Source organism: Zonotrichia albicollis, chromosome 4 (assembly GCF_047830755.1).
Source record: "Zonotrichia albicollis isolate bZonAlb1 chromosome 4, bZonAlb1.hap1, whole genome shotgun sequence".
Classification (NCBI taxonomy): domain Eukaryota; kingdom Metazoa; phylum Chordata; class Aves; order Passeriformes; family Passerellidae; genus Zonotrichia; species Zonotrichia albicollis.
In genome coordinates this window covers 51577282-51604036 of record NC_133822.1, presented here as the reverse complement: position 1 = coordinate 51604036, position 26755 = coordinate 51577282, and the positions used below count along the sequence as shown (strand labels likewise).

At 39.5% G+C, this 26755-nt stretch overlaps 1 protein-coding gene across 5 annotated transcripts; it reads left to right on the top strand.

The window, feature by feature from the left end:
- The first annotated feature begins 12502 nt into the window (after positions 1–12502).
- On the top strand, positions 12503–23481 carry RXYLT1 (ribitol xylosyltransferase 1). Of its 5 annotated transcripts, none has more exons than XM_074539802.1 (6): positions 12503–12746; positions 13202–13381; positions 14347–14449; positions 19317–19631; positions 20741–20894; positions 21266–21404. In XM_074539802.1, the coding sequence occupies exons 1-5, from the start codon at positions 12605–12607 to the stop codon at positions 20844–20846; spliced, it is 846 nt and encodes a 281-aa protein (XP_074395903.1). In that variant the 5' UTR covers positions 12503–12604; the 3' UTR covers positions 20847–20894; positions 21266–21404. The 5 variants fall into 5 exon arrangements, 4 of the variants coding, with proteins under 4 accessions (XP_074395903.1, XP_074395902.1, XP_074395904.1 ...); XR_012580074.1 differs by lacking the exon at positions 20741–20894 and adding an exon at positions 22474–22614 and having other exon boundaries at positions 12510–12746; positions 21343–21436; XM_074539801.1 differs by lacking the exon at positions 20741–20894 and adding an exon at positions 22474–23481 and having other exon boundaries at positions 12510–12746; positions 21266–21436.
- Positions 23482–26755: the final 3274 nt, after the last annotated feature.

Here is a 26755-nt window from a genome sequence, read left to right as displayed (position 1 = left end):
ACCCCACCATGCTGGCTTCACTCTCCAAATACACATTCCTAACTTGACTACTTTACAGGGTACATAATTCTTTTAATAGCATAGGGATGCCTGGGAGAAAGAGATTTTCTCTAATATGCAGGGAGTATATTGTGCCTGACTAATTTATGGGTACTTATTGACAAAAGGTTTTATCTGCATTTTCTATCAATTCAATTACAAATCTCTGTAAGCTTTGACTCATGGGGACCCATATAATAGTTTGATGAATGATTTTGTGTTTTCTGATAAGGCAATGAAATTTTTTGTAGGATGTAGTAATTCATTTCTTCATAATTAATGGGTTACAAACAACACATTACAGAAATAACTGATTGTTGATGAACAAATATATAAAGGTGAGCCAAAACCTACATAAGCGGGCAGTTACGAACTAGACAGTGCCTTTGTAACAGTATCAAATCCAACACAATGTGTAAAATTAAATTATAAATTAATTTCCAAGCAGTCTTGGTCCTAGATATTTAATGCCTGTGGTATCCATCTGAGACACCCCCTCCTCCTTCAGTGCCTTGTGTACACTGTGGTGCCACCCACTGTATGTAACACCTGGCCTCACAGACTGTGGGACTGGAATTGCTACAACTGCCTTGTCCTTCGTCATCACCTCACATGCTTGGTGATTTCCAAGACCCTTCAAGTGGACAGTACTGACTGGAGAGTTGGAGGGATGGCTTGGGTATGCATTTGCAAGGGAGAGGCAACCTGCGTCAGGAGGGCAGACGCTTCTCCCCAGAAATATTTCCAGGACATTGCCTATCTAATGAATATGCCATTGGGTCATTCCATGTTCAGTACTTCTAGAAACTTGTATTTCACTTAATGACACTGTGAATGTCAGTCATTATCAAAAGTTTTTTCTTCTCTACTTAGAAGCTCTCAAAGAGATAATGTTTCTTCATCTTATTTGCAGAAAGGTCAAAATTGTATTACAGAGGATCCTGCTTGTATTCTGTTTACATTTAATATCTATTTGGAGAAACTAAAAGTACAAACTGTGGCTGACAGGCTAGATAGGACAACAGATGTTGATACCTATAAACAAAACAAGCTCTCTATAATTGTGCCTTAAAGTATCCAATTGTGTAAATCTATTTTAAAATACTAATGTTGCCTAGTTTCCACCCAATAGCCTAAGGTAGTACTTCCACAGTTTATTAAGAACATGAGCAAAAACAAATGAAGCCATTTAGAACCTTGCAATTTCTTGCTACTGGAATATCTCCATAGCGAGTCTCCTTATAATCAGCATAACTATTTGAAATTTGTGCATAGCTTTCATCAGTAAAGACTCTGTGTGACTTGTCATATATTAAAGATGCTTTCCATGGCAAGTGTTTGGCCCCTGTGCCATGGGTCAGCTCCCACTTGTATTCTGAATATAATGAAAGGTGGTGGGTTTAACACTTGAACCAGGCCAGAACTCCCAAAGCTTGGTGGTGACCAAAGGATATAGGATCACATGTCTGATTTACAGGACAAGCTGTAAACTCTGCGTTGCTGTGCTAGACACAGATAAACTCCACTGACCTCTGTTTCTCACACATTGGGTGCACAGCTGCCTGCCTCCTTGCAGGATGTGCTGGCAGGTGCAGACACCACAGCTGCTGAAGTCACCTGCCTCGGGTACAGCAACAAAGTGACACGTGGCCATTTTATGCTGAAGAGTTAGTCAGTTTTGTCACCTTGGATCATGAGGCTATGGACATCCTGCTACGAAGAACAGCCAGCTCCAGAGATGGCCTCAGAGCCAAATTAACTGCTTCTGTCATAGGGCACTCCATGATGTGTGTCAACAAAGGGGGGATTTGGGAACCTGTTCTAGGGTATCCTTACTGGCACCAGAGATGTGTCTGATGCTCTGTGCATGGAATACCTGCCCTGGAGGTCATAACATCAGATAATACAGTGACACAGGTCCTTCCATGAAAGTCCATGGCCACTCCTGCTGGAAGGGTTATAATTTGCAGTCAGGGCTGAGGCTGAATTTGGGAAGAATCTGTCTGGTTCTGTGCTCAGGAAATAGTAAATCTGTATACTGCTTATTTTCAGGGTGGTCTGTCGAGGGCTGCAGACAACTTGACAGGGTCTTATCTACTGTGGGGTCTTACATTGTCTCAGTTGGTGACCTTTATCACTGGGAAGACACTTAACAAGGTAAATCCTTCATCTGATCCATACATAGGCAGTCTTGCCTTTGAACATATTGACTTTTACTGCAAGAGAGGCTTGCCCAAAATTTGATATCTATGAACTAAATTTGGAAGTAAAGGTCATATGTTAAAATAGATGCCATCAGTGCAAGGACAGGACACGTGGTATAAGGAAGATGCTGGAAAGTTAAGTTTTAAATCCCATTCCCTACATTATAATTACTTTTGCAATCTGCTTACAATAGTACCAAGACATAATAAAAACTAATTTTAAGTAGAATAAATAAATAAGCAGCAAGATAACTATTTTGGGGAGTTCACTGTAAAACTGTAATAAAAGGGAATTGAATGTCTGTGATGGGGCTTCAGTATCTGATTAAGAAACCTGTCAGCAGTCATTAGGTCTCTGTCATTCCTCTCAAGACTAGAAAATAAAACCATTTATTTACTCAGTGGCACAAAAACTTCTTCCCTAATGATCTTTAATGTGAGTCCTTTTTGACATTCTCTGATGGTTTTAGAGCACTAGCTGTGGTAACTCCAAGTCTTTTCTCCATGTATCATCACAACTGATGATACAGAGACAATCAGTCTGTATCCCTAATTAGAAAGAGTCTTTGTTTTTTCAATCTAAAAGCATTAATAGCCCTTATTTACACTGAAATTCATCTGCCATGCTGCCGTGCAGTTATTCAGATGGGGTCTTCTCTACCTGTAGCATATTGTGATGCATAGAAGAACCAAGCTAATCCTATTACATCTTTGTACAGACATCATGTAAAACACAGCAGAACCAAAGATAAGAACTTACAATCTAACACACACTATAGTAATTCAAAAGACTAAACATAATGTAACTCTAAGAAAAATATCTCTCCCTCTCCTCTTTCCTTTTTCTCTTTCCTTTTTCTGTTTCTCTGTTATTACCTGGTGGATTTCTTTTTTTACACAGATTGTGGCAGAAAGGAATTTTGTATTCAAAAACATCATCAAGCTGTACTCAGTATTTCAAAACATTTCCAGTTTAACCAGCTGTATTTCTACAGTAACTTCATATGGACAAAAATTAGAAAGAAACTTCTCTCTATTCATTGTACTGTTAGAACAAATATAAGGGATCTTCATGAGATACTGTATTTGAAATTAAAATCTCTATAGAGTTCTCAATGGTTCGGTTATATTTTTATCTCTATAGAGTTCTCAATGGTTTGGTTATATTTTTATTCAGTAATATACATTTTTGAGAACACTATAGAGTTCTCAAAAAAAGTATATTACTGAATAAAAATATAACCAAACCATTAATCATAATTGAAATGTTCAAAGAATTTTTATATTGGTTGCATGAATTTTTATGAAGAACTGTTATCTTGTTAATAAAGATTTTAAAATGCTCTAAAGTTATCTGAAAAATAAGGGAACAATCAGTCCCAGCAATGTGTGAAGGACACTCAGCTGACCCCGTACTGCCGTGCCTCTGCCACCTTCAGGAAACTGCTGTTCCTGTTGTAGCAATGCTGAATGCTGCTGATTTCTCTTATGCAGGTCATAATGCCCTAGAAAGCAGAACAGATATGCTGCTATTGGGATCAAGACACTGACTAGGTGATGAGTTTTCCCTCTTCTTTTACTGAGCAATAGTTTAACATAGAGAAAAACAAGGTGTTAAATAGACGAGAATAAATTCATGGTCACACTCATTATGATGTCTTAAGAGATTCAGTGCTAACACAGCCTCTTTCCCTCTGCTATCTTGGCTGCCTAGCTTGTAAATTTGTTATTCAATTTTTTGGCGTTTTGATAATTTAACTTCTTATGACAACAACTGAGCAGGTCTTTTACTAAATTTGCAGCTATACCATTCTCTGAAGTTCCAAGGACCTCCAAATCATGAAGCACTGGAAAAAATCCCTAAATGTATCAGATTCATCTGAGTGTCCCTCACTGATTAGAAATCAGTGCACAAACACTCACTCATCCTATTCCTGTCCTGGTGGGTTCTACATGCTGGCTGTGTAGCCATTGCCTGTAGAAAATGAAATGGCTCTGCTGGAATATCTGAGCTCTCTTCATCCGAGAGTGGTATGATCAGAGACTGCCCTTGCTTGGATCCAAAGTCTGGGTTGGATTTTACCTTCTCATGACTGTAGGTGGTGGATTAGAATTTAACTCTGGAGCATACACAGAGCATTCTCAGAGGACCTAAACTGGATTTCAGCTGTAGGAAAACTTAAATCATTAATGTGTGGATACTTGCAATTTAACTCCTTCTTGAAGCCTGTAAAGACGCTCTCACTAAGATGTGGCCAAAAGTCTTCAAATTGCTAGAAACGTGGTAGTTGACTTCATTCAATCAGATCTTCTTGTCAATGAAGACAAGACTTGTCTTCAATGACAAGTCACTTGAGTGACAAGTCTCACAGCAGCACCCATGACACACTTGAGGAAAGAGATCCTGGTATCTCTGGTCAGTACAAAAGATGCAGTGCTAAAAAATCACAACCTTCATCATGCCAGGACATCTAAACAGCTTCAACGAGAGAACAGATTTGTTCTTCTGTTAGAGCATGCCCACCTGATGGACAGGCAGAGCTCCCATATTAAAAGAGAAACATTCTGTTCTGATTTAAATAGCTTCACTTAATCATTAGGGAACTGTGAGATTGAATAAATAGATGCCATTTGGAATATAAATGGTGGAGTCACTTTATTTGTTCCCTTGTGGCAGAGTACATCTGAAAGGATCATAAGTAAAGATAACATATCTTGAAATTCCATCCTAAGAAGCAATAAATTACCATGCTGCAAGCAGGCTTTCAAAGTACAATTCACACAATTTCTCAGTTCAGCACACAGCCAGATGCCTTGAAGGCCAAGTAAGACTTTAGAAGCAACAGTAGATGGCAGGCCATAAATGGCCAATAATGAGAGAATCACATGAATCTCTGAAAGTAAGAGTAAATTAATTTTAGAACAGTAAAAGTTCTGAAGCTAAAAAGCATTTTTAATATTCTCCTGTCAATCCAAAAACTCTAAAAAAGTTTGCCATATAAATAAAACATTTCAGTGGGATGAAAGAGCTAAACAGGAAAAATCATATGCTCAAAAATAAAAAGGTGGCTTCAAAATATTAAATCATACTAGTTGCTACAGCTTTAATTGTTAGCTTCATTTTTCAGTTCTCTCAACCCATTTCCTACCGGAATATATTCAGAAATCCTGGGGCTTCCATTATTTCCATGTCTAGTAGGAAAAAAAATAAAAAATTAGGAAGATAAAATAGACACAAAGGATTTGATTGAGACTGCATACACAAGAAGGGCGCAGCTGCATTTCCTTAGGTAATTCTGGTATAAATAGCTGAGTATAAATGCTCACAACCACAAAAAAAAAAAGATGTATTAGTGTTTCAAAAAATTATCTTTGCTGAAATTAGCTGCTTCTCAGCTAAGAAGCAGTAAGTAACTGATTTTGTGTGCCTTCTTAAGACTTAGTTGGAAGTAATCTGGAATCTCTTAAATCTGCCTTCAGATGGACAATTAACATGAAACCCAAACAGAGTGAAGATACCATGTTTAACAAAGAACAGAAGCTTCTTTTGGTTCATCTCAGAAGATTTCCTTCTGTTCTTTCACTACAGATAAAAAAAAAAAAAACCAAAAAAAAAACCCAAATACAAAAAAACCCCAACACCATTATATCCAGCCTATGAACCTTTGAGCCTGAACATCTCTCACACACACCTGCTCTGTGTAGTGATAAACCCCCAGACAGAGGCAGTAAATGAACTGCAGCTCATATGAACTGTTCAGGCAGGTCACTCACTGCTGCACTTGCCAAGTGCCTTCCTTATCAACCATGTAATCACCATTTAAATGAGGCCTATACCCAAATATCACAGAAAATAGTCTGATCAAGTGAAGAAGTGGAGCTGTTTCTGCACCAGAGGGAACCAGAAACTACAGCACTAAAATTCCTCCATCAGATATTATGTTGCTTGCCTTCCAGAAATTATTTTTTAAAGCATTTCAGTGTCAAGTGATTATTAAATGGATGGCACTGTAAACACCTCAATTAGCACTGCAGATTTTGACTGATACTTTGTTCCCCATGACACAGAAACTTAGATGAGTCACACCAGAGTGTGAAATGCTAATATAGTTTTATTTTTAAATATAGCCCAAATTCCTGCTAGTATAACACCTGCAGTTTATAATACTATATAATACTGTAAAATACTGCAGTTCTTCCTGTAAGAATATATTCTTTCCTTTTGAATCTGCTAGATGATAGTGACATAAAAATATGTCTTTATGTTACTCATTAAGAATGGGGTGAGATACTATAATCCCATCTATCCACAATGAAATCATACATACTATGAAAACATTGAAGATCTATGTAAAAGGCCAATGTAACAATGTTGCGTTTATAAATGTTTAACACATTTATCTGTCTTAGATTTGTACATGAGATTGTAAAAGATTGTGAAAACGATGGCTTTTAAATGGGTGTATTTAGCCTATTGAAATAGCAAATGAGCCATAAAGTTTTTATCTGGGTGGGAACATCCAAAGAAACAGTAAAGGAGCAGACCTTACTGCCTTCCTTTACGATATACCAGCTTAGAAAAATAGTGGAGATGTGACAGTTCGGGGAACAAGAGGGAGCATGGTTAAGAACAGTTTGGTATGGTTGGTTAGGCATGGCTTACATCAAACCCATTTTGGTTGTTGGAAAGGTCTAAGCCAGTCCTGATAGATATTAAAAATGTGTAGGAGGTGAAACAGTTTAGGAAACAGCACCTAGAAGTCTTTTCTTTCTGTGTCTCAGGAAGAGACACAGTGTTCTGAGAGATCTTATGCTTTGACAGAGTAGAATATAATAGAATAGTTACCAGTAAAGACTTCAGCCTGGAGACACTCTAAATGTAACACGTGGGAGGATTACCCTTTGTTATCTAAAAATGTCTTCAGGTAGTGTCATGGTTTGAGCCTGGCACAGAGCCAGTGCCCCCCATGAAAATGCCTCGCCCTGGTGTCTGCTGTGAGATGTGACCAGGAATAAGCAAAACAGGCTCCAACTTAAACATAAATAACACTTTATTACCTAAAACTACAGGAAAAAAAAAATAGGAAAGACTATAAGGAAAAGAAAAAAATTGAAAACCTTACAAAAACCACTTTTCCTCCTCCCCACTCCCTGACTTTCCCAATCCAATACATTCTCTCAAAAAACACCAACTGCCCAGCCCATCACGACACTACACTTTAGTATACTCAAACATCAGTTCATGAAGAGGAAAGGGAGTCCTTCTTGTTCCATAGGCTTCTGGAAGCACACTGAAATCCCGGATGCTTCCTTGTCACTTCGGCACCGCCCGGAAAGTCCATTTGCCGCTTGTGACATGTTCCTTCCATGCTCAGTGCTCTCACCACCGAGACATGGCCAGAGCTGCTTTTAGGGTGGTCTTTCAAGGATGCCTTGTCTCACTCCAAAAAGGCACAGTCTCTGCTTTTGGGACATCTGTCCCCCCCATATATTTCCAACCCCCTGGGGCCGGGGGGTCCTCACAAATGAACCCTCCTGGTTTTGAGGCACTGCCTCCCCCTAAATGCAGTCTGTGTCACAGGAACAACTGAGTCCATGGCTACAGGAAAAAGTCCAGCCAAAAGGCCACTCCAAATCATCTCTCCTCATCCAATCATCTCCACAATCTCCGAGCCAAGTCATCTCATCTCTCATCTCCCTTCTTATTCAGCTTCGAGGAGGATTAGCATTTTTGTAAGGCCCCAATCATGCAAGAAAGGGTTAAAAGTTTTCAGTCTCTGTCTGTCGAACGGCTCCCACGCACGCTGCCCACACGCTGCCGCTGCGGCCGGGCAGTCTTCCTCCCCCTTCTCGCTGGCTGCTCTCCTGGGGGGGGGAAGGGGGGCTGGCTGCTCGAGGGCTCGATGTCTCTTGGGGCTCCCCCACCCTTCCATCCTTGGAGCCCCCCCCGAAGCCCCCTCAACCCCATTTCTGTCCAGGCCCCGGGCCTACCACGTGGCTGGCCCCTCCCCCGCCCAGCAGCAGCGGGCCGGGCGAGGGAGAGAGGTCTGAACTCCTCGGCCGACGAGGTCCAAAGAGGAAATGCCAGGGCAGTGCCCTGCTTTTAACCCCTGTGTATTCTCGGAGGTGTGTCCAAACCCCACTGGCCACACCGGACGCCAGTCTCAAACCCAAAACCTTCATTGGTTTGACCACAGCTTCCCAAAATTCCCAACTTCTTCCTGGTCAAACCATGACAGGTAGGTATGTCTTGAATGTGAGAGTGATACAGAACTAAGAATGGCAATTGGTTTGTCACTTCATTAAGCTGAAAAATTACTTTATTCTGATACTCCTGAAGTGTATTGCCTTCTCAGGAAGACTGTCCCCACCTAAACTATGAACTTAGAAGGCCACAGTTGGACACTATCTTATTGACCTATCTGTACCAAATCACAAGAGCTTACTGCCCTTAATTTTTTACCACCATCAGAAGTTCCTTACCTCGCTGCCTCAAGCAAAATGCTGTTGAAGTGACAGTTCAGCCACTGTAATTAGTTTCAGGTAAAAATGAAATCAACCTGAGCCTTGTTCTGCCTGAAGGATGATGTCAGGGTGCACTCCTACAAACCAGAGTGAGTAGAAAGGAGCACTTCTATCAATCAAGGAGTAACGAGCCCCAAAGGCTGTTACCTCTCATCACAAATCACCTCTGCCAAAGGCTAAGAATGGGCACCGTGATCTGCAGCCTCACCAGCTTCCCAGTTTTAATTGTCCTCTGCAGACTTCAAATTTTTATTCAGCCTTATATGGTGCAACCTTAAGAGGAAATTTAGGCTTTTGTAACAAATTGTAACAGTGGCTGGCTACAACACTGTGCAGGTGGCACAAAAACACCCTGCAAACTTCTTAATTAATCAGGACAGGACCAATAGAGCAGTAACTGAAGCTCTGGGACCCTGGCAACAACTGTCTTCATTCCATGTTCTGGTTAGATGTCTAACTGATGCTTTCTCTTGTTCCTAACTCTGCTTTAAAACCTTGTTCAGATCTGCCTATATCACATGTTGATCAATACAGTTTTTTAAAACTTCCCAGTGACATCTGCATTTCTAACCCAATAGTCAACGAACAGGGACCAAGATAAGACAAGAAGTTCTACAAGAATTTTGTTGGGAAAAACAGAGACTGAAGAGTTATATATTGTAGGCAGTCATGAGTAGTAAAAACAGGGAAATTCTGCTTTTATCATAATATGTACAGAAAAAGAATGCTTTTCATAAGAAAAAAACCTTATTTTCTTAGTTGCTTACTCAAACTACCTGACATACAGCAGAATGTATTTTGATTTAGGATTTCAGCAGCACTCAGTCTTAATTTTGAAATTCCAGGTTAATTTTCATTTCCTGTAATGAATTCTTGAACAGATTAGACACTTGTTGAAGCTACTTCTGTGCTCTTGTTTATTTTTTCCTGTCTCTAAACTGTTATTGAACCCGATTATAAATTTTTTAGCTGTCTCTTAATTTATGATGAAAAGAACTTGTAAAGCTTAATTCATTGAGTAACTTTCATTCAAAGAAAACTTCAATTATTTTATATCAGCTAGGATTCCTAACAGTCCAAGAACCTCAGTTTTGTACATTTTACAAGGGGTCAGTTGGAGGCCCATGAGACAAGATAATCTGCCAGAAGGCCATACAGCAAGCTGTCAGAGCTAAGAAAGAATCTAAGCCTCCTGATTTATCAGATCTGGGTTTAGGATTTTTCCAAGTCTCATTAGCTGTGGCTGTTGGATTTTTCACCCTCTCCTACGCTGCAGGGCATGTCTGCTTCTTAATGCCACCTAGACAAACAATGATCTTGTGCTTGTCACAGGTCTGAGACATCACTGATCCTTTTGATCTCTCCTCCCTTCTTGTGACATAACATTTGGCTTTTGGTCTTCTACAACAAATCAGAGATGTGTTAGAGTGCTACAAAGGAGTACTTGCTAGGCTTTGCAGGCCCCTACAGGCATTGTGCATGAAATTCAGGCATTTCCTAAATTTGGTGCCTGTTGCACATTTTTCCATGATTTCAGGGAATACCATGGTTAAGGTGCTCTTCTGATTTAATGTTTCTGTAAGTTGTACTCCTGTGATCCCTAGACAAAGCTCCTACTCCAAGATCTTCATTCATGAAGGCATTTTGTTAAGTCCAGCCCCTCACACATACACACACTCCCCCTTAGTACATTCTTTACATTATATTCTTGATTCCCACTTGCTTCTATGTGATTTGAGTTTCCTTTACAGGAAAACCATTTATTTGAGTCTGTCCTGAACTGGCTGGAAAATATAAAATTCTATAAAATAAGTACCTTTTTTTACATTATGTAGAGATTTTTACATCCTGTTTTGCCCACGAAATGAGCCAATGCAACTTGCAAAATGTACAATGAGTTAGTAAGGGTAGGAAATATAAGATAAAGATGCTATGCTCGAAAGCATATGCTCTTCCTTCTCACACATTTTCAATTCTGGATTTGGATTTCTTTCCAAATGATCAGGCATTGCCATCTACTACAGTTGTTCTAAGACTTTGCTTGGTATTGCCTGTTCACCTCACTGTGATTAGTATACCTTTCTTCTCTGCTATAAATAAACCACATTATCATCAGTATTGTGAAAGACTGCTCAGCAATAATCACTATTTCAAATCACATCAACTTTTTCATTTCTTATTGAAATGCACACAATCAAATAGAGAGTTTTAAAACACTATTTTTGACATAGTCTATAATTCAAACTCTTCTTCAACAAATCCTTCTTGACCTTTTCAAGTCTCTTCTGTCATTTTTATAACTGTGTGGGAAGGAGACCTTTCTAACCATCATCCAAAGCAGTGAAGGTGCACAATAGGCAGCCTCTGTTTCGAAACGATTAACATTTTTCATTCTTTGCCCTTTGTAATTAATTTCTACTGCCATTTTATTTCCCTTTGGTTCTATGTTCATCATACTTTCATTATCATATTCTGATTTAAATTAAAGTATTCGTACAAATATTTTCCTCAAATTTTAGCAACTTGGCACACAGATACAGTTACTGATATAGTCTAGGAAACATAACTGCAGTTCAAACTGATAATAGTTTATTTTAACATTGCCAATGCAATATCATGCTGCTGCTCTTCCCATAGTTTGTGGCTGCACCACTTCATTGTGCATTCACACAGATGCACTAAGCTGGAAAGGCAAGAGAAGCTCAGTCTTAATTTTGAAAGCATTTATGACTGGTACTTCTTCCCTAAAATTATAAATTACTGCAGGCAAAGCAAAGTGGCCATGAAGCCTAACAGGAATAAGTGTATTGACCTGCAATTCTGCAGCTGATTACTAGTAATATTGACAACTGTTATTTGCATTATATGCGGGGTTTTAATGTGTAGTTTCAATAAATAAAAGCAGCTTAAAAGAAAGTGAGAGAAAAACTTTTTACCAGAGCTAGTAGTGACATGAGACAGGGCAGTGCTCCTTACGAGCGTGGTAAGACAGAGAAGTCGTGAATGTCCCATCCTTGGAAGTGACCCAGGGCTTTGAGCAACCTGGTCCGGAGGGAACTATCAGTATCAGTATTGTTGCCGACAGCAGGGGGAGTTGGAACTCAATGATATTGAAGGTCCCTTCCCACCCCAACAGTCTGTGATTGCTGCCACTGTGCATCAGCAGGCTAGACTCATAGTTCAGCAAATGTGCAAGCAATCAAATCAGAGTAAGGATTTGGCAGTAGGCTAACTCTAAGCCGGTTTCAGAAGGCCTTCTAAGATTTCAGCTGGAAACAAGCAGAGGTCCATTGAATTAATTTTAGGTCAGTGTCAGAGCAAGAGTAAAAAATTGATCAAGAAAAAATCCACTCAGACCCAGAAGAGGCTGTAGGGTTGTGCAGTGCAATACAATCTTTACTGTTCTAGACTATTTCTCCTTTGGGTAGGTGAACGGCACTGTGCATTTAGCTACAATTAGGGTCATGGTGTTCGTCTACAGGCGGATATAGGCTTTACAGAAGCTGTAGCACCTGGCCTTAAGAAGGACTCGTGCAGAGTCTTTCCATCTCTCTGTGGAACGTGACTCACTCTGATCAATCCAAGCTTTGCCCATTTTAATAAAATTCCCATAACCTGACTGTGCTGTTCATCTCTCCGTTTCCAACCCGGTTACCCCCCATCGCACAGCTGTGCCGGCAGGCTCGGGGGCCTGCGGCCAGGGGCAGCCCATGGCCCCGGCGGCTCCGCGCCTCCCCGGCGGCGCAGGGCCCGGCCCAGGCCGGCGGGCGGAGTCTGCTCCCGCCGCCACCGCCTCCCGGCGCCCCCCGCCGGGCCTTCCGCCCGCGCCGGGCGGGATGCGGGGCGCTCGCAGGCGGCTCTGCTCCGCCCTGATCGTCGCGTACGGCCTCTTCTCCCTCTACGCGGCCTACACCGTGTTCCTGCGCCCGCGCCGCCCGGCCGCTCCCCGCTCGCACCGGGACCGCCACGGCCCGCGAGGTGAGTGCGGCGGCGGGGCCGCTCCGAGCCGCCCTGCCCTGCCCGGCCTGGCCACGGCCGGTGCGTCTGGAGCGGCGGGTTTGGAGCGGGGCCGGCCCGGTGGGTTTGGAGCGGAGCCGGCCTGGTGGGCGGGGCCTAGCGGCGGCCTCCGAGGGAGGAGAGCGGGGCCGGTGCCTCCCCGCTCCTCGCCGGGCCCGCGCTGTCTGCGGCGGGCTCCGCTGGGCCTCGGCGGGCCCCGCGCGGCACGGAGGGGCAGGAGAGGCGGCGGTGGCGGTGCTTGTTGTGGTTGTGGTTGTGGTGGTGGCGATGGTGATGGTGATGCGCACGACCCTGTGCGCATCTGTCAGGTGCTGCGTGAAATTACGAATTTGAGAAAATTAATCAGTTTTCCTACAGTTGTGAATTTGATCTTCTTTTTTATTTTTTTTTTATTTTAATGGAAATCACGCTTTTAGGTTTCACAGATCATGTTGCCTTGGGAAATGAAGAGTGGAATCCGTGGGATGCGGATGAGAAAAATGAGCTGGCTGCTTCTCAGCAGAGATATGAAGCTAATCTTAAAAAGATAAAATATGCGAGGTCTCACCTAGAACAGACCAGTCTTAGAGTACAGATTTGGGGCAAAGCAGCAATTGGTAAGCAGATGTAGTCCATCTTTATTGGTAATTTAACCTTTCTGGTATAGTGTTTTTCTGCATTTCCTGATGATTAAAATTTATGTATATGATTCCACAATATGTATATCTGAACATGGGAAGTATTAGGGAGATGCTAGCTGTTACTCAAACTCATGGCAGCATAAGAGTAGTTGAACTCCCTTTATATCAGTTCCTTTAAAGGCTCTTCTGCATCTGTCAAGGAAAATATCTCAAATGGCAAAGAAATGCACTTACTTTTTTAATCCAGTCTGGTTTACAGTATGACACAAGGAGAGACCTCTTACTTGCCTAAGCAGATTATTTATTTTTGTCACATTTACACTTTGTGAAATAAAGCATCACACAGTGAGAAATAAAGAGTTTCCTGTAGTGCAGTGTACTGTAGTACTACTACCACTGATGAACTCGGAAATTCCTCTTTTGTGGAAGATGCTGTTTCCCCTCTACACAAACTGGGAGCCAAGGTCTTCTCAACCTCTAACAACTGCTGAAAATGTATCACTATTCTTAGCATAGCTTTTTTGGAAATGCCAGGCTTACAGTCAAACTTTCACGTAGCATTGTAGAACACATAGGTATATTGCCTGGTATATTAACATCATAAAAATTGGTACATTTCACAGAAGCTTAAGGGAAGTATGCTTGTGCTTAAAATGCCAATTAATGTTTGCTCATTTTTAGTGGTATGTGTGCTGGAAAGAGTTGCTAACAGAAGCAGTAGTGTATATCTTCATCTGCTGATATTTTGTCAGCCAAAGAATCTTTTTAAATGGCAGTGTGGGAAAAATTAATCTTAACTAATTCTAAGTCATATTGTGACATTTATTTCCCAAGTTCTTATCTTGTGATGCTTTTTCATTTTCCAGAAATAATTTTTTTAGGAGCGTAGAGTAGGCAAGATCTGTTCATTCAAATTCTCCATCATGTCTTCATTTATGTAGGTCTTTACCTTTGGCAACACATTTTTGGAGGGCACCTTGAGCCAACTGATGTGATTGCACAGTGGAGAGAAGGAAGCCAAAATGCAGGAAAAACATACTTCAGGTATTGTTCATGATGTTGATTTCAATTGTGTAAACTTTAGTAAGTAATGCATTGGAAAGGTAAACTGAATGATGCACTGCTCCGGCATTATTTTGGCTGTCTCAAAGTTGTGGTTATTTTAATACAGTTGCAAGTACTTTAATTTTGTAATGTTTTGATAACTATGTAATACACACATGGCTTCTCATTCAAAATTATAATTTATACACAAAAACACATACTTGATAAATCTAACTAATTCTAGACCAAACATGTCACTGTTAAAAAACAGAAAACTAGGGAGGAATTTAATCTGGTTTATGATGGTTTGTGTTATTAAAAATATATGTAAAAACTTGCCAATTCTGAGAGAAAGAGCAGCCAAGAGACCTCGGTGGCAGGGTGAGGATACAACCCTGAGAGCACTGTAAAGAGCTGGGGCCTGGGGGCTCATAGCTGGTGAGATCAAGCATGCACGTGTGAGGCAGGAAGATGCCTCCTGCCCTTTGGTTTCTGCTGTATTCAGGAGAAAGGGACTTGGCTCTTTCATTCATAAATAGGAATGCGTCAAAACCATAATTTGTTTATAACAAAGGCTAGCTGTGAGACCTAGCCTCTGGTTAGCTACTTGATTTGCAAACCAAAATTTTGTAGGGAAAGGAAGATTACACATAAAGCACTGTTTGCTTTAACAGTGGTGTTTGATCTGTGATCGTGTATGGTTTAAGACTGTTGTCAAAATGTTTTATATTATTCAGGGAATGATACAGAGCTTTTTTCTGAGTCCCTATTTAATACCATTTTAATGCTTTCTGTGAAGATACAGTGAAAGCTGAAGGATTTTTTGTCTCTTTGGCCAGTTAGCCAGTCTGCAGAAGTAGGTCTCCTGCAGCATTTAGTCACTTGCACCAGGACCTGCCTGTTAAAAAAGTTTTATTTTAATACATAAATTACACAGTTGAGTGAGCTTAACTTCTGAAACATGTGTCGCTTCAGGAGGCCATTTTTTCCTTGCACAAGATATGGTTCTAGCTGAAATATTTGAAGGTAGTGTTTGAAGTACGCATGTGATTGTGAATTGAAAGGAGGTTTTAAGTGATCACAAAACTTTTAAAAATAATTTCGAATTATCAAAGTATCTAACAGTAAACATGGTACAGGCAATAGAGTCTTTCCAGAAGAAATAGATGAATTAATGTACTCTTTAACAGAAAAAGCTATATTCCTTGTCTGCAAATAAAAGATGATCCTACAAGTTTAGAGAATCAACTATGAATGATGCTTCTGCATCTTGGTAGTCTCCTTGACAGAGCAATAGACTTTTCAATTCACAAATACAGAGAAAGGATACAGTCCTTCCTTTGAATATTGGGCCAGTGCTTACAGTGTAGTTTTGGTGGCAAAAGACTTTGTTGTTTCCAGAGTTAAAATCTTAGAAGCTATAGAAATCGATGATGCTGTGGCATGATAGGTTATCTTCCTGGTATTGACATAAGAATTTCTTTAGGCTCTTGCTTTCCACATTTATAACATGAAAATAATTTGCTGTACTTAATGAGTCTGTCACTTGACTGATTATGGTTATTTTCTCTCTAGTGTGCCTGTTTCAGATGATTAATAACTTCACATGTTCCCTTAGGGTATGCATCTCTCAAAGAAAGACGTATATGCCTGCATTTAAATATCTTGTTATGTCTAGATGTGCCAGAGATAATGGAGTCCCTCTTCTAATTTCAACTTGGATGCTAGGTCCTATAAAAATACAAAGGTTGAGTTTAATACCAACATAACAAAGGTTAACATTTGACGGGCTAGTAGAAACTTGTGCAAAGTACAGAAAATTTGCAATATAACTGTTATTTTAACAACTAGGCTTCTGAAATAGCTACTTTTTACTCTATTTGGAAATACTAGTTCATGTTGTGGAGAAGAATTATGTGGTTTTGGCTTCTCACTGGTTATTTTCTAGAATTGTTTACTGCCTGGCTGAGGTAAATTATCTTTTGATTACTAGATGAGGCTAGAGGGAGCTAGCTGAGGTGACATATTTGGAGAATATGTGCTGTTCTGCAGTTCTCTGTGGTAAGTCTAATGATTGTTAAAAAATAGATGTCTGGTGAATGTTTTTAAAGAATAACAAATCTAAAGACACAAAAATGCCAAAATACCACTTGAACACAGTTACATGAATAAGCCCATTCTGTATATTTATGATGGAGAATACACATCTCTCATACAGATTTTGATGGGTACATATTTCCATCAAAGAAGTTGCCTAAAAAATACATGAAGTATCAGCTTCTCCATAAAATGCAGTGATGCTTATTTAAAAACAGGAGTGGTGAAGGAACTTCATCGTAGCCTCTTGGCACATTGATACAAAAAGCAAGAGAGCAGGATTTAACACTTTCTTTGGCTTGAAGCAATTCACACCTTTCTCTCCTGTCATCTAGGAAGATGTTGTAGAGCAGAGTGCCAAACTTCTTACCTCTTATTTGGCAAGAGCTTTCCTAAATTTCTGTTTCCCCCAAGTCACACCCTCTCTATCTGATAAACATTCAGCGCTGCCTTGACTCAGTCAACTAGGAGAGGTTTCTGTCTATCAGAGGATTCCACCTGGTATAGCTTCTGGCAATTTAGTTTTAATAAAACCCTGTAGTGAAGCTTTTTGAAAGTCCAAAACCACTATGCCCACTGGATCCTCTTTATCTGTGTTCTTATTGACATGCTTCATCAGATTAATGAAACAGGATTAACTCATTCACAGCAGTGCTTATCCGTATAAGTGATCAGTGATCTTACCTATTGATAAGATTCAGTGATCTTACTGTTTATTACAGGCTCTTCCAGAGAGGGAATTAATACTGACTGTTCTCCAGAGTCCCCTCAAGTTGTTTTTGTAGATGGGAGTCACTTTGTGATTTGGACTGCTCCTTCCCAAGTTATTTTCTTGATTTTCTCATTTTTATGTAATTACTTTTTTGCATATGGGATATGTCTGTGCTGAATGTATTTATTATTATCTCTCTTACTGCAAGTGTTAAATTTAATCCTTGCTATTGAAGAATGGCTGTCTCAACACCTCCAGAATGGGCACTGTAAGACCCAATTTAAAATAGCATCTTTTTGTATTATTATCTATCACTAGTAAGGAAAACCAAGGACTTCGTAGAAAGCAAATCACGTATTTAGTCCAAAAAATGTAATCTTCCCATAGTATCTTTGCTCTAGCCTTCATGTGAGTGGTTGGTACTCTAAAGACTGCTCCCTCCATTTAGCAGCTTCTGTAGTGTCTCTTCCATTTCCCAATCCCAGCTGTGTTCTGATTGGGAGTTAATAGCACAGCCCTAGCACGGTGTTTTGATTATTAAAGTATGGATTTATGAGACTTGCACTGTGTTACTTTTTTTCCCCCACTGTAATTTTATGCTGTTCAACTACATATATTGCTACCCACAGGTCATTGCTTCCTGACCTGTACATCTGTTATTGCTGTAAAGCTGTTACCCTCAAAGTGCTGTGTCATGGGAAAAACCCTTTTTCCCCAAGTCTCTTTGCAAGGTGATCACTTGTGCATATTTAGTCTCTATTTGAGGCATTCCAAAGCTCCAGGTATTCTCTCTTAGGAATCCCTGTGATTCTGTTCTCATTGTCTGTTAAACTTTGGATTTAATTCTTGATCTGACTTAGCATTTAATGTATTAGAAGTCTTGATTCCAGGTCATGTCTTACGAATCTTGGCTCCAAAATACATCACTTCCACCAAGCCAGCAGCATGTCAGCTTAACTCAGGTTTAAAATACACTTGTCTAAGGTCAGTCTGCCTCAGATAACTTCGCTGGAGTAGTCTTTACAGTTTTTGTTGTGAGAGCTTTTTTCCTCAGTAAGTATATTTGAACTGAAACTAGCTGTCAGTCTCAGCACTTCATGAGTTAAAACTCATGCTCACTCTAAACTAAGTTTTGCTGGTAAATGAAAAACTAGTAATGCAGCAGATCTAGAAAATTATCACTTAACTGACTTTTATTTTTAAACAATGCTGTTTTCCCCCTCCACTTTTTCCCAAGCTGTGTAACTGCTACTTCTTTGCATTCAGTCAATAATCTGTTAAGACACCAGGTAACTAGAGCAGGGGCTGACAAATACTGGTTTGTTTCATTGAAGTTCATAAATGGCTTTTGTCACATACTTGCAAATGATTAAAGAGTTGGTAGTTTTGCTACATGACTGAAATTCTTCTGTTAAATACATTGTTGAAGATCTAGAAATGCCGTTTTATAACTAAAATGTTTGTGCTTACTGCCTTGTATCAGAGCCTCAAGTTTGACCTGGGGCATACAGCCAACCTAAGTTGGATAGATGTTTATTGTGTTATCAATTCTACACAGAAGAAACTTAACCAAAACACTGAGAAAAGTAATATGCAAGACTAGCTAACTGTCACTCTTAGTGATACCAGATTGTGTATAGTCTTCAGGTTTTTGGGAGGGCCTCTCATTCTAGTACAGCATTCATTGGTTATCACTGGAATTAAGAAAATATGAACATCAAAGTGCACCCTTTTTTGAAAGGTGGTTGATTTACACACATTTTGAGGTTTGAGTATTGTACTCGTTCTGATTTATTGACAAAATACCTTATTTAAGTCAATCACCTTTTTCCTGAATAAAAATGAAAGCAGCTTTACTCTGTGCTAAGCAGTACATACTAACAGCAGAAGTGGTTGTAGTTGCACATTAATTTTGTGCAACTACAGTATATTGCATTTACTTTGTTGAAGAAAATATCATCTCTGGAGCGCAGTGTAGTAAGACTAGCTAGAGGACTAAGGCAAGTAATTTGTCTTACAAGTCTTACTTTGTTTGATGTTGTATTTTGGCTTTCTCAGCTTCCTGACTGGCCCCTCAGTAGTTCCCGGCTATTTCTCGGTGGAAGCGGAGCACGTGGTGCTGGTGCTGAACGGGAGGGAGCCGACGAAGATCGCCTACGCCACGCAGTGGCTGCACTACGCACAGACCCTGATGGAGACCCGCAAAATCCAGCACGTGGCCGTGGTGCTGCTCGGGAACGAGCAGTGCAACAACGCCTGGATTCAGCCGTACCTGAAACGAAACGGGGGATTTGTCAGTCTGCTCTTTGTTACCTATGACTACGCGTTCGTAAATGAAGAAGATATTTTCCAGTGGCCTTTAGGAGTAGCTACGTAAGTGCTATAGACAGAAGTTGCAATTGATTCATTAATTGTTGTGCATGAGGTATGGAAAATATGACTCTTACTGCTTTTGCCCAAAACAATTTTAGTAAGTTAATGCAGAATGTGATCCTATCAGTCATTTTCTAAATCAGGCATTGGAGTCTTTGAAAATTGCATTTAGCAATAAAAATTATAACAGGAAAAGGGTACTAGTGTTTAGGAAACTTTAGGAAAATGAACCTGTGTCTCCTGAGATTTTCTGTTTATTCTTTCTTCAGTAGATTTGCTCTTGAGATTATCATGACTGCTGATGTAATACATACCAGTGATATGGAGATTCAAAGGATAATTAGTTGCAGGTACTATTTGTTCAGAAAAGCAAAGAGTATTTTTTTTTAACCTCCGTTTTGGCTCAAAAGGCTTCCCATTTGGAGTTGTTATACTCCAGTAACACAGTAGTGTAAACTTGCTTAACTGCTTGTTTAAAAAAAAAACATTTTTGTTATACTTAAGTGCTCAAACTATTTATGTGGAGTAAATAAAGGTTTGGTTCAGCTAGATGCATTTTTACTTCTTATTAACAGAGTTGATAGTGGTTTAGCGACTTACCAGGGTAATAGAAGCTGAAAGGAATACAGGATTATTTTCATACCGTGTGTTGAATTTGAATTCAATATCCTATATTGATCTAGTTTGCTCAACAAGCTGGAAAACTGTATAGAGCTTTTTATATACAGCTTGAACTTGTTCACAGTGTCTCTGACATATGCTAAATTTGGATTATTGATGATGTCAAAGAATCGATGGTATTAGAAGTTCCTAAATGGAAAGAAGTTGAGTTTTGAGATGCAGAGATTAAGGTGACAGTGAAGAGAAAGCCACAACGCTTAGAACAATAAACGAGGGTGCAAAGCTGGGTGGAGGAAGATAAATTTGGTATCAAAATGGGCTTTCCAGACCTTGCATACAACGGCTGTAAAAAACAGGTTAAAGGCATGAAAATGTGCTGGATTTTGCAAGTAAAGAGGGAAAATTAAGATGTGGAATGATGCAAAAATATTTGTCATGAAGGAATAAATGCTTATTAGAAACTAAGTGAATTGACATTCATCATGCAGGAGAAGAATGAGGACAGGACTGCTCCATCAAATAATGCACAATAAGCTATTTAGTAGCCAGAAGATTCGATTATTGAGTTCACTCCGATCAAAGATTTTCCTTTGAAAGGTTACCAGTGGTATTTTCAGTAGAGGAGTATATCCAGAGATTAAGGTATGTGAGACTTACATGCCATAGTTACTGTTAAACTGACCATTTCAGTCAAAACTTGTGGTTGCATCAAGAGCAGCTTCTTTGGAAAAGCATGTTAGTCAAGGACATTCTGTAATCTGCACATTCAATATTTCTGATGTTGAAAGAAGATGTAAGTATTCTGAAAACTTTGGGAAGGGCCTGATGGGGGTAAAGGGAATAAAGACATAGTTTTAGGACAGGATGTGACTTGGTTTACTTCTGAATCTGTCTGTAGAGATGGATTGGCAATAAGCAGGTGGTTTTAGTCATAATATATGATGCACTGAAAATGAAATGCTGCAAAATGTTTTCCTTTGATATGGTTGTCTAACTTACACATTTTTTTACAGCTACAGAAATTTTCCAGTTGTGGAACCCAGCTGGTCAATGCTACATGATCCAAGATCATATCTATGTAATTTTTTAGGAACAGTTTATAAGAATTCTTCTAGAGAAACCCTCATCGAAATTCTGAAACAGGATGGGCTTGACAAACTTTGCTGGATTGCAGCCAGAGAACAGTAAGACTTTAATTTACTTCATGAAAATTTTGAGTTTTTTGCCTGGTTCATTATTACCAATCTTTTCTTGAGTGTTAAAAAATAATACAAATAAAGGTAATTAGTCATTAAGTCAGGGAATAGTGCAGAGACTCTTTGTTTAAGTCAACATAACAGCATTTCTGTTATATTTTACATAAGGCATATTTTTAAATCTAGTTTAGGAAAGTCTCCTCTGTATATAACCATCAAAGACCATCTGCCTTTTTCTTACAAATATTTGATTATGAGAAGAAACACTTATCTTGTATTTTGTGGAGTTTCATGTCTTTAGCCAAAGAAAAAAGACAGCCATATTTTGTTGAGTTCCACATGAGAGTGGATTTAATCTGTACAGCACAGTTATTTTTTGTCTAACAAGAGTAGGGTTCTGATTGTATTTCTTAAATTTGAAAAGCAACACCTATAAAATGTTGGATAGCAGGCACAGTGGTGTTTAGGTAGACCTTAGCTGCCCTGATGAAGGGTCTCAGGAGATGGATTGTATCTGTGACATAAACTCTTATCTCCCAGACATCTTGAGGCACTTCAAGTAGACGAATTCAGGTTAAACCAATTGCTCTGCATCCTAGGTTTTGAAGAGCAAACCTCTTTTGAGGCCAAAAAAAGGTCATTAAAAAGCCCATTGAGGTCTCCTTTTTTGTGTGTTTCTAAACTGTGCTGTGAAGTAAATTGACATATGCATCATCCAAGTCATGCAGAAGATTTGGAGTGGCATTTCAATTTGTTTCTTACACTTTTAAGTGTTAATAATTTCCAGAAAGAGCCACATATTACAATCTGTTTTTAACAGTGACATTTTCAATAAATTTTTAGAAGACTTTTAAGAGCAGTTAAGACTAAAAATAAAAGTTAATTCACTGCGTGTGTAATACAAAATTTTTACACTAATAGCATTTTCAGTTTTATAACTAATATAAATTAAAGCATATCACTATGTTTTCATTGCAGTGCCTGTGAGGAAAATATTAATTTTCACTTTTTTTGCCCTTTCCTAGGTGGCAGCCTCAAGAAACAAATGAAAGTTTCAAGAACTATCAAGATGCCTTGCTGCAGAGTGATTTGACATTGTGCCCAGTGGGAATAAATACAGAATGTTACAGAATTTATGAAGCTTGTTCCTATGGATCTCTGCCCGTTGTAGAAGATGTAATGACACCGGGTGATTGCGGAAATTCATCAGCCTACCACAGTGCTCCATTGCAATTATTAAAAACCATGGGGGCTCCATTTATCTTTATTAAAAACTGGAAAGAGCTTCCTGCTATTCTAGAGAAAGAAAAAAAAATGAGCTTACAAGAAAAGATTCAAAGGAGAAAAAAGCTTTTAGAATGGTATCGAAACTTCAAAGCATGGATGAGACAAAAATTCATTAATACTTTGGAAAATTCATTTTTGCCCAGTGATAAAGGATAAATTGTCTTTTTTGAAAATCTAGAGTAGATGACAGCTTAATTTCCATTAACCTGAGGCAGCTTTTATTTAAAAGTAACCTCACAGGACAGATGCATTCCTTTTAAAGTGAGTGGAATTGCTCTAAGCTTGCCCAAGAGCTACATTTGGCCCTTCATCTTTAATGACTTTAAGAGAGGTTGTCAACGTAATATGATGGTACAACAATGACAACAATTTCGTTACTATTTTCACAGTTTTTATGTTGCTTTGTGACCTGGTAAAAATTTTTAATAATATTGATAATATTTAAAAATTTTAAGGATAATATCTTTGAGCATGTGAATTTGGTAAAATCCAACTTGAAAAAATCAGTTGTGTTTGAAGAAAAAAGAATGGAGGCTGTATGGTACAGGGTAATTTATTAGGGAAACTAAAAAGGAAAAGTATTATTACAAAATTGCCAGGTTTACCATATTCTGGTAATATGTTTTGAAAACGTGAACTGTTTTGAAAATGTGAACTGTTTACTTGGTTGACATTTCATTTCCAGCAAAGTGACCATAAAGCTAAAGACTGTGGAATAAAAATGTGTATTTCAAGGTAAAAATAGAGAGCTCTTTCTTGAAAATATTTGATAGCAATTTATTTCATTTGAAATATCAAAATTACTTTCTTTCATTTGTTTTTAGTCTTGGGCCATACCTTTCTGTGTTTCTGCTCTTTCATTACCTGTAGTTACAGCTGCATGATCAGAACCCTGAGCCTTAGACACGAGCCTACCTGTAGCTTCTCTGATTGCTCAAAATCTGCTGAAACTCATCAACGCCAAAAGATGGCAGAAGTGTAATACTGCATGGTTATGGGACTATGTGTACCACAAACAGTTTCAATGCTCTTTTGTTAAATGTAGCCAAAGGGATCCCTTCCTGTTCTTGTGTGTGCAGTTCCCTCTGGTCTGTTCTGCTGAGCAGTAGGACTGCACAACACCACTGCCATACCAAAGGGCTGTAGTAGCCACTTGTGCCTGACCACAGCATGACATGTGGGGTCATTCTCATGCAGCAATTCAAAGGCTGTACAGCTAAGTAGTAGTCATTTGTGTACTGATTCTGTCTAGTTCTGGAGCATGTGTCACACAAGGGCACTTCTGTGGTCATGTGAATTGTCTGTCTGACATGAACTGCTGTGACTTATCATCCACCCATTTCATCTGAAGTGTCCTGCAGTTGCAGTACAATGCAAACATACTCCATTCAGCTGAGACTGGAAGTACTGCAGTGAGTTGATGAGAACTGCTTACGGGTTGACATTGTTAGACCAAGTTCACAACAAATGTGCAGCACGCTTAGGATCTGAAGCCCATCAGCAGTACACAGCACTCAAGGGTTAGAGGAAGCTTGAGTATCTGCAGTAACCATAGAAACATGGAATGCTTTAGGTTGAAGATCATTAACCCCCCTGCAAGGGGTAAAGATGCCTCCCACTGTCCCAGGTTGCTCAGAGCACCATCTAACCTGGCCTTGGAATAATTCCAGGGATGAGACATCCATATCTTTTCTGGACAGCCTGTTCCATGTCTCACTACTGTAATAATGTAATCTGTGCTGTATTTTTCCTCTAGTAGAATCTTTATCTCTAAACAAGCTACAAAACTGCAGAACAATCATTTGGAGCAGTGTTTCTCAACTTGTCAGCCAGAGATCCCTTGGCACTCCTGCAGGATTTCAAGAAACTGCAGAAAACAACTCTCAGAAGTCTTTACCAGGTAGGCTAAGGTTCTTATAAAAGAGGCTGCAGCTCCTAAAAACCTGTAGTGGTATGCAGGTTGAAGTTTACAAAACAGTTGAGTGTGTAACTTGGCTCATCAGCAAAAGAAAGATGTTGCTATTGATGTGCTCATTTCTAAGTTATGTGTTTCTCCAAACTCACAGCAGTTGTATGTTAAGGGAGGCTAACGCATATACCAAAATTTTAGTAGAATTTCACTTTGCAGCTGCTTGCCTGCTTTGGGAGTTCAAAGAGAATTATTTTATCTATTGAACCAATTCTTGACACTTCAAATTCACCTTTTTCCAGCAGGAGCTGGCACCAAGAGTTTTTTCTTGTGTACTATTTCTAGTGCTAATAGAGCAAAACATTTTGAAGTCAAGGAAGGGATTCCTAACACATTAGGCAGGTTGCTAGTGTTTTAATTGTTCTCTCATTCCACTGTCCAACATGTGGAAGAAATTGTCAACTCTGCTGTATTTAGATCCAGAGCTGAGCAAGACCACAAAAAGGACCTTGGTAAAGAAAGGATGAGACTGATGGAGGAAAGACAGTGGGGAATGAAAGAGATATTTTACAGTGGTAGAGAAACTGGTTAAAACAAGGGAAGTGGTTAAGCCACTGGCAAAAAAGATGGCATGCTACATCCATGTAAGAGCAGATAGTATCTTCTGTCTGTGGGAAGATGACGAATCAGTTCAGTTGTTTAGTGCTAAGAGGTGAATGCACCCACTGGTTTTGTGCTCAGCCCTCAGGTTTGAGAAACATCATGAAACATCACTTTCCAGGCACAGAGCAATGCCTCTTGTAACTGTGCCTAGTGTTTCTTGGAGAGATGCACAGAACTGAGCCTGCCTGGAGTTGGAATGCCAACTGTAGCTCCAAATGTTAGACAGATTGCTAATTATGTGGTGTTTTGCATCACGCTTACATTGGTGAGTGGAGCGTATAAATCTACCAGTTTCATTATCAGAAGCATTTCCTGCTGATGAAGACTTTACAAATTAAGCTGAATTGCCTTGTTATAAGAAAAACAGATCCAGCTTCTCCAGACCTTAGTGTAACTCTCTCCTACATTATTTTGAGCCCATTGAGTGGCTGTGAACATATGGCATAAACGGTTTAGAAAATCAGTTTCTAGAGAGCAATATGATTCCAAAGAAACAAAACCAGTCTTCTTAACTGTTTGTAATCCTGTAGATAAGGACGTGGCTTGCAAATGACCCATCTGCCATTTGCTTACTCTTCTTGGATATTTAAGTTGCGATAGTGTATTTCAGTTGTTAGGTTACCATCTTTCCATGGCTGAAACTTACAAAAGGGGTGATACAATGGAGAGTTTTCTAGAAGCCTTTCTCACAGCAATTACTAAGTCTGAATTAGGATCACTGTGTGCTGGAGCACCAGTTTCTGTCTTGGCTTACTGCCCTCACCAAAACACTTGCAAAGCCACAGAAATTCTGTTTCTTCTTGGCAAATGCTGCATGTTAGTAAAAGCCACTAAGGACTGGACAAACTCAGGAGCAGCTTCCATGCTACTGATTCCTAAAATAGTTCCAAGAATTCTTCCTGCTGTGATCAGAAAAATGAAGAAGATTGAACAAGATTATGCTTATTTTGGCCTGTTCATAAAGACTGATGTTGGGAGAGGCAAAAAGTATTTCAAATGCGGTTCCAACTGTGCTGTAAGAAACTGTTGCTTCCAAGAAAACTGCTAGCATAAGGCATGTTGGGACTGCCATTTCCCAATAGCTAAAAAGGGCTTTAATGTTTATGTAGTGCTGTGAATGCTACACAAAGGGTTTGATGAGTAAGATGAAAAGAAGAGCTGACCTGATGAAAATGTGCCTGAAAGGATGATGTGCAGTTTGCATTGTATCCCAGGACTCCATGATGGTTGGGGTTTTTTGCTTTCTGAGTCCACAAAGTTAAGTTAAATAGTTTGTATTATAAACCCTTCAGGGATCACTCCAAAGTGATGCTATAAAAACCATGCTATGTAGTGGAAGTGACAGTGGATCTAAAATCTCTTTCCATCATTTTATGCAGTTACATAGAATTACATAAAATTCTTACTCCTTAAGAGTCCATGAATCATAACTGATAATCCTCTTGATA

What these genes read in the sequence shown, in the direction of transcription:
- RXYLT1 (XM_074539801.1), top strand. Translation starts at nt 12,605, where the DNA reads ATGCGGGGCGCTCGCAGGCGGCTCTGCTCCGCCCTGATCGTCGCGTAC. An exon ending in GGACCGCCACGGCCCGCGAG is followed by an intron (nt 12,747 to 13,201) that starts GTGAGTGCGGCG and finishes TCACGCTTTTAG; the next exon opens with GTTTCACAGATCATGTTGCC. An exon ending in TGGATTGCAGCCAGAGAACA is followed by an intron (nt 21,437 to 22,473) that starts GTAAGACTTTAA and finishes GCCCTTTCCTAG; the next exon opens with GTGGCAGCCTCAAGAAACAA.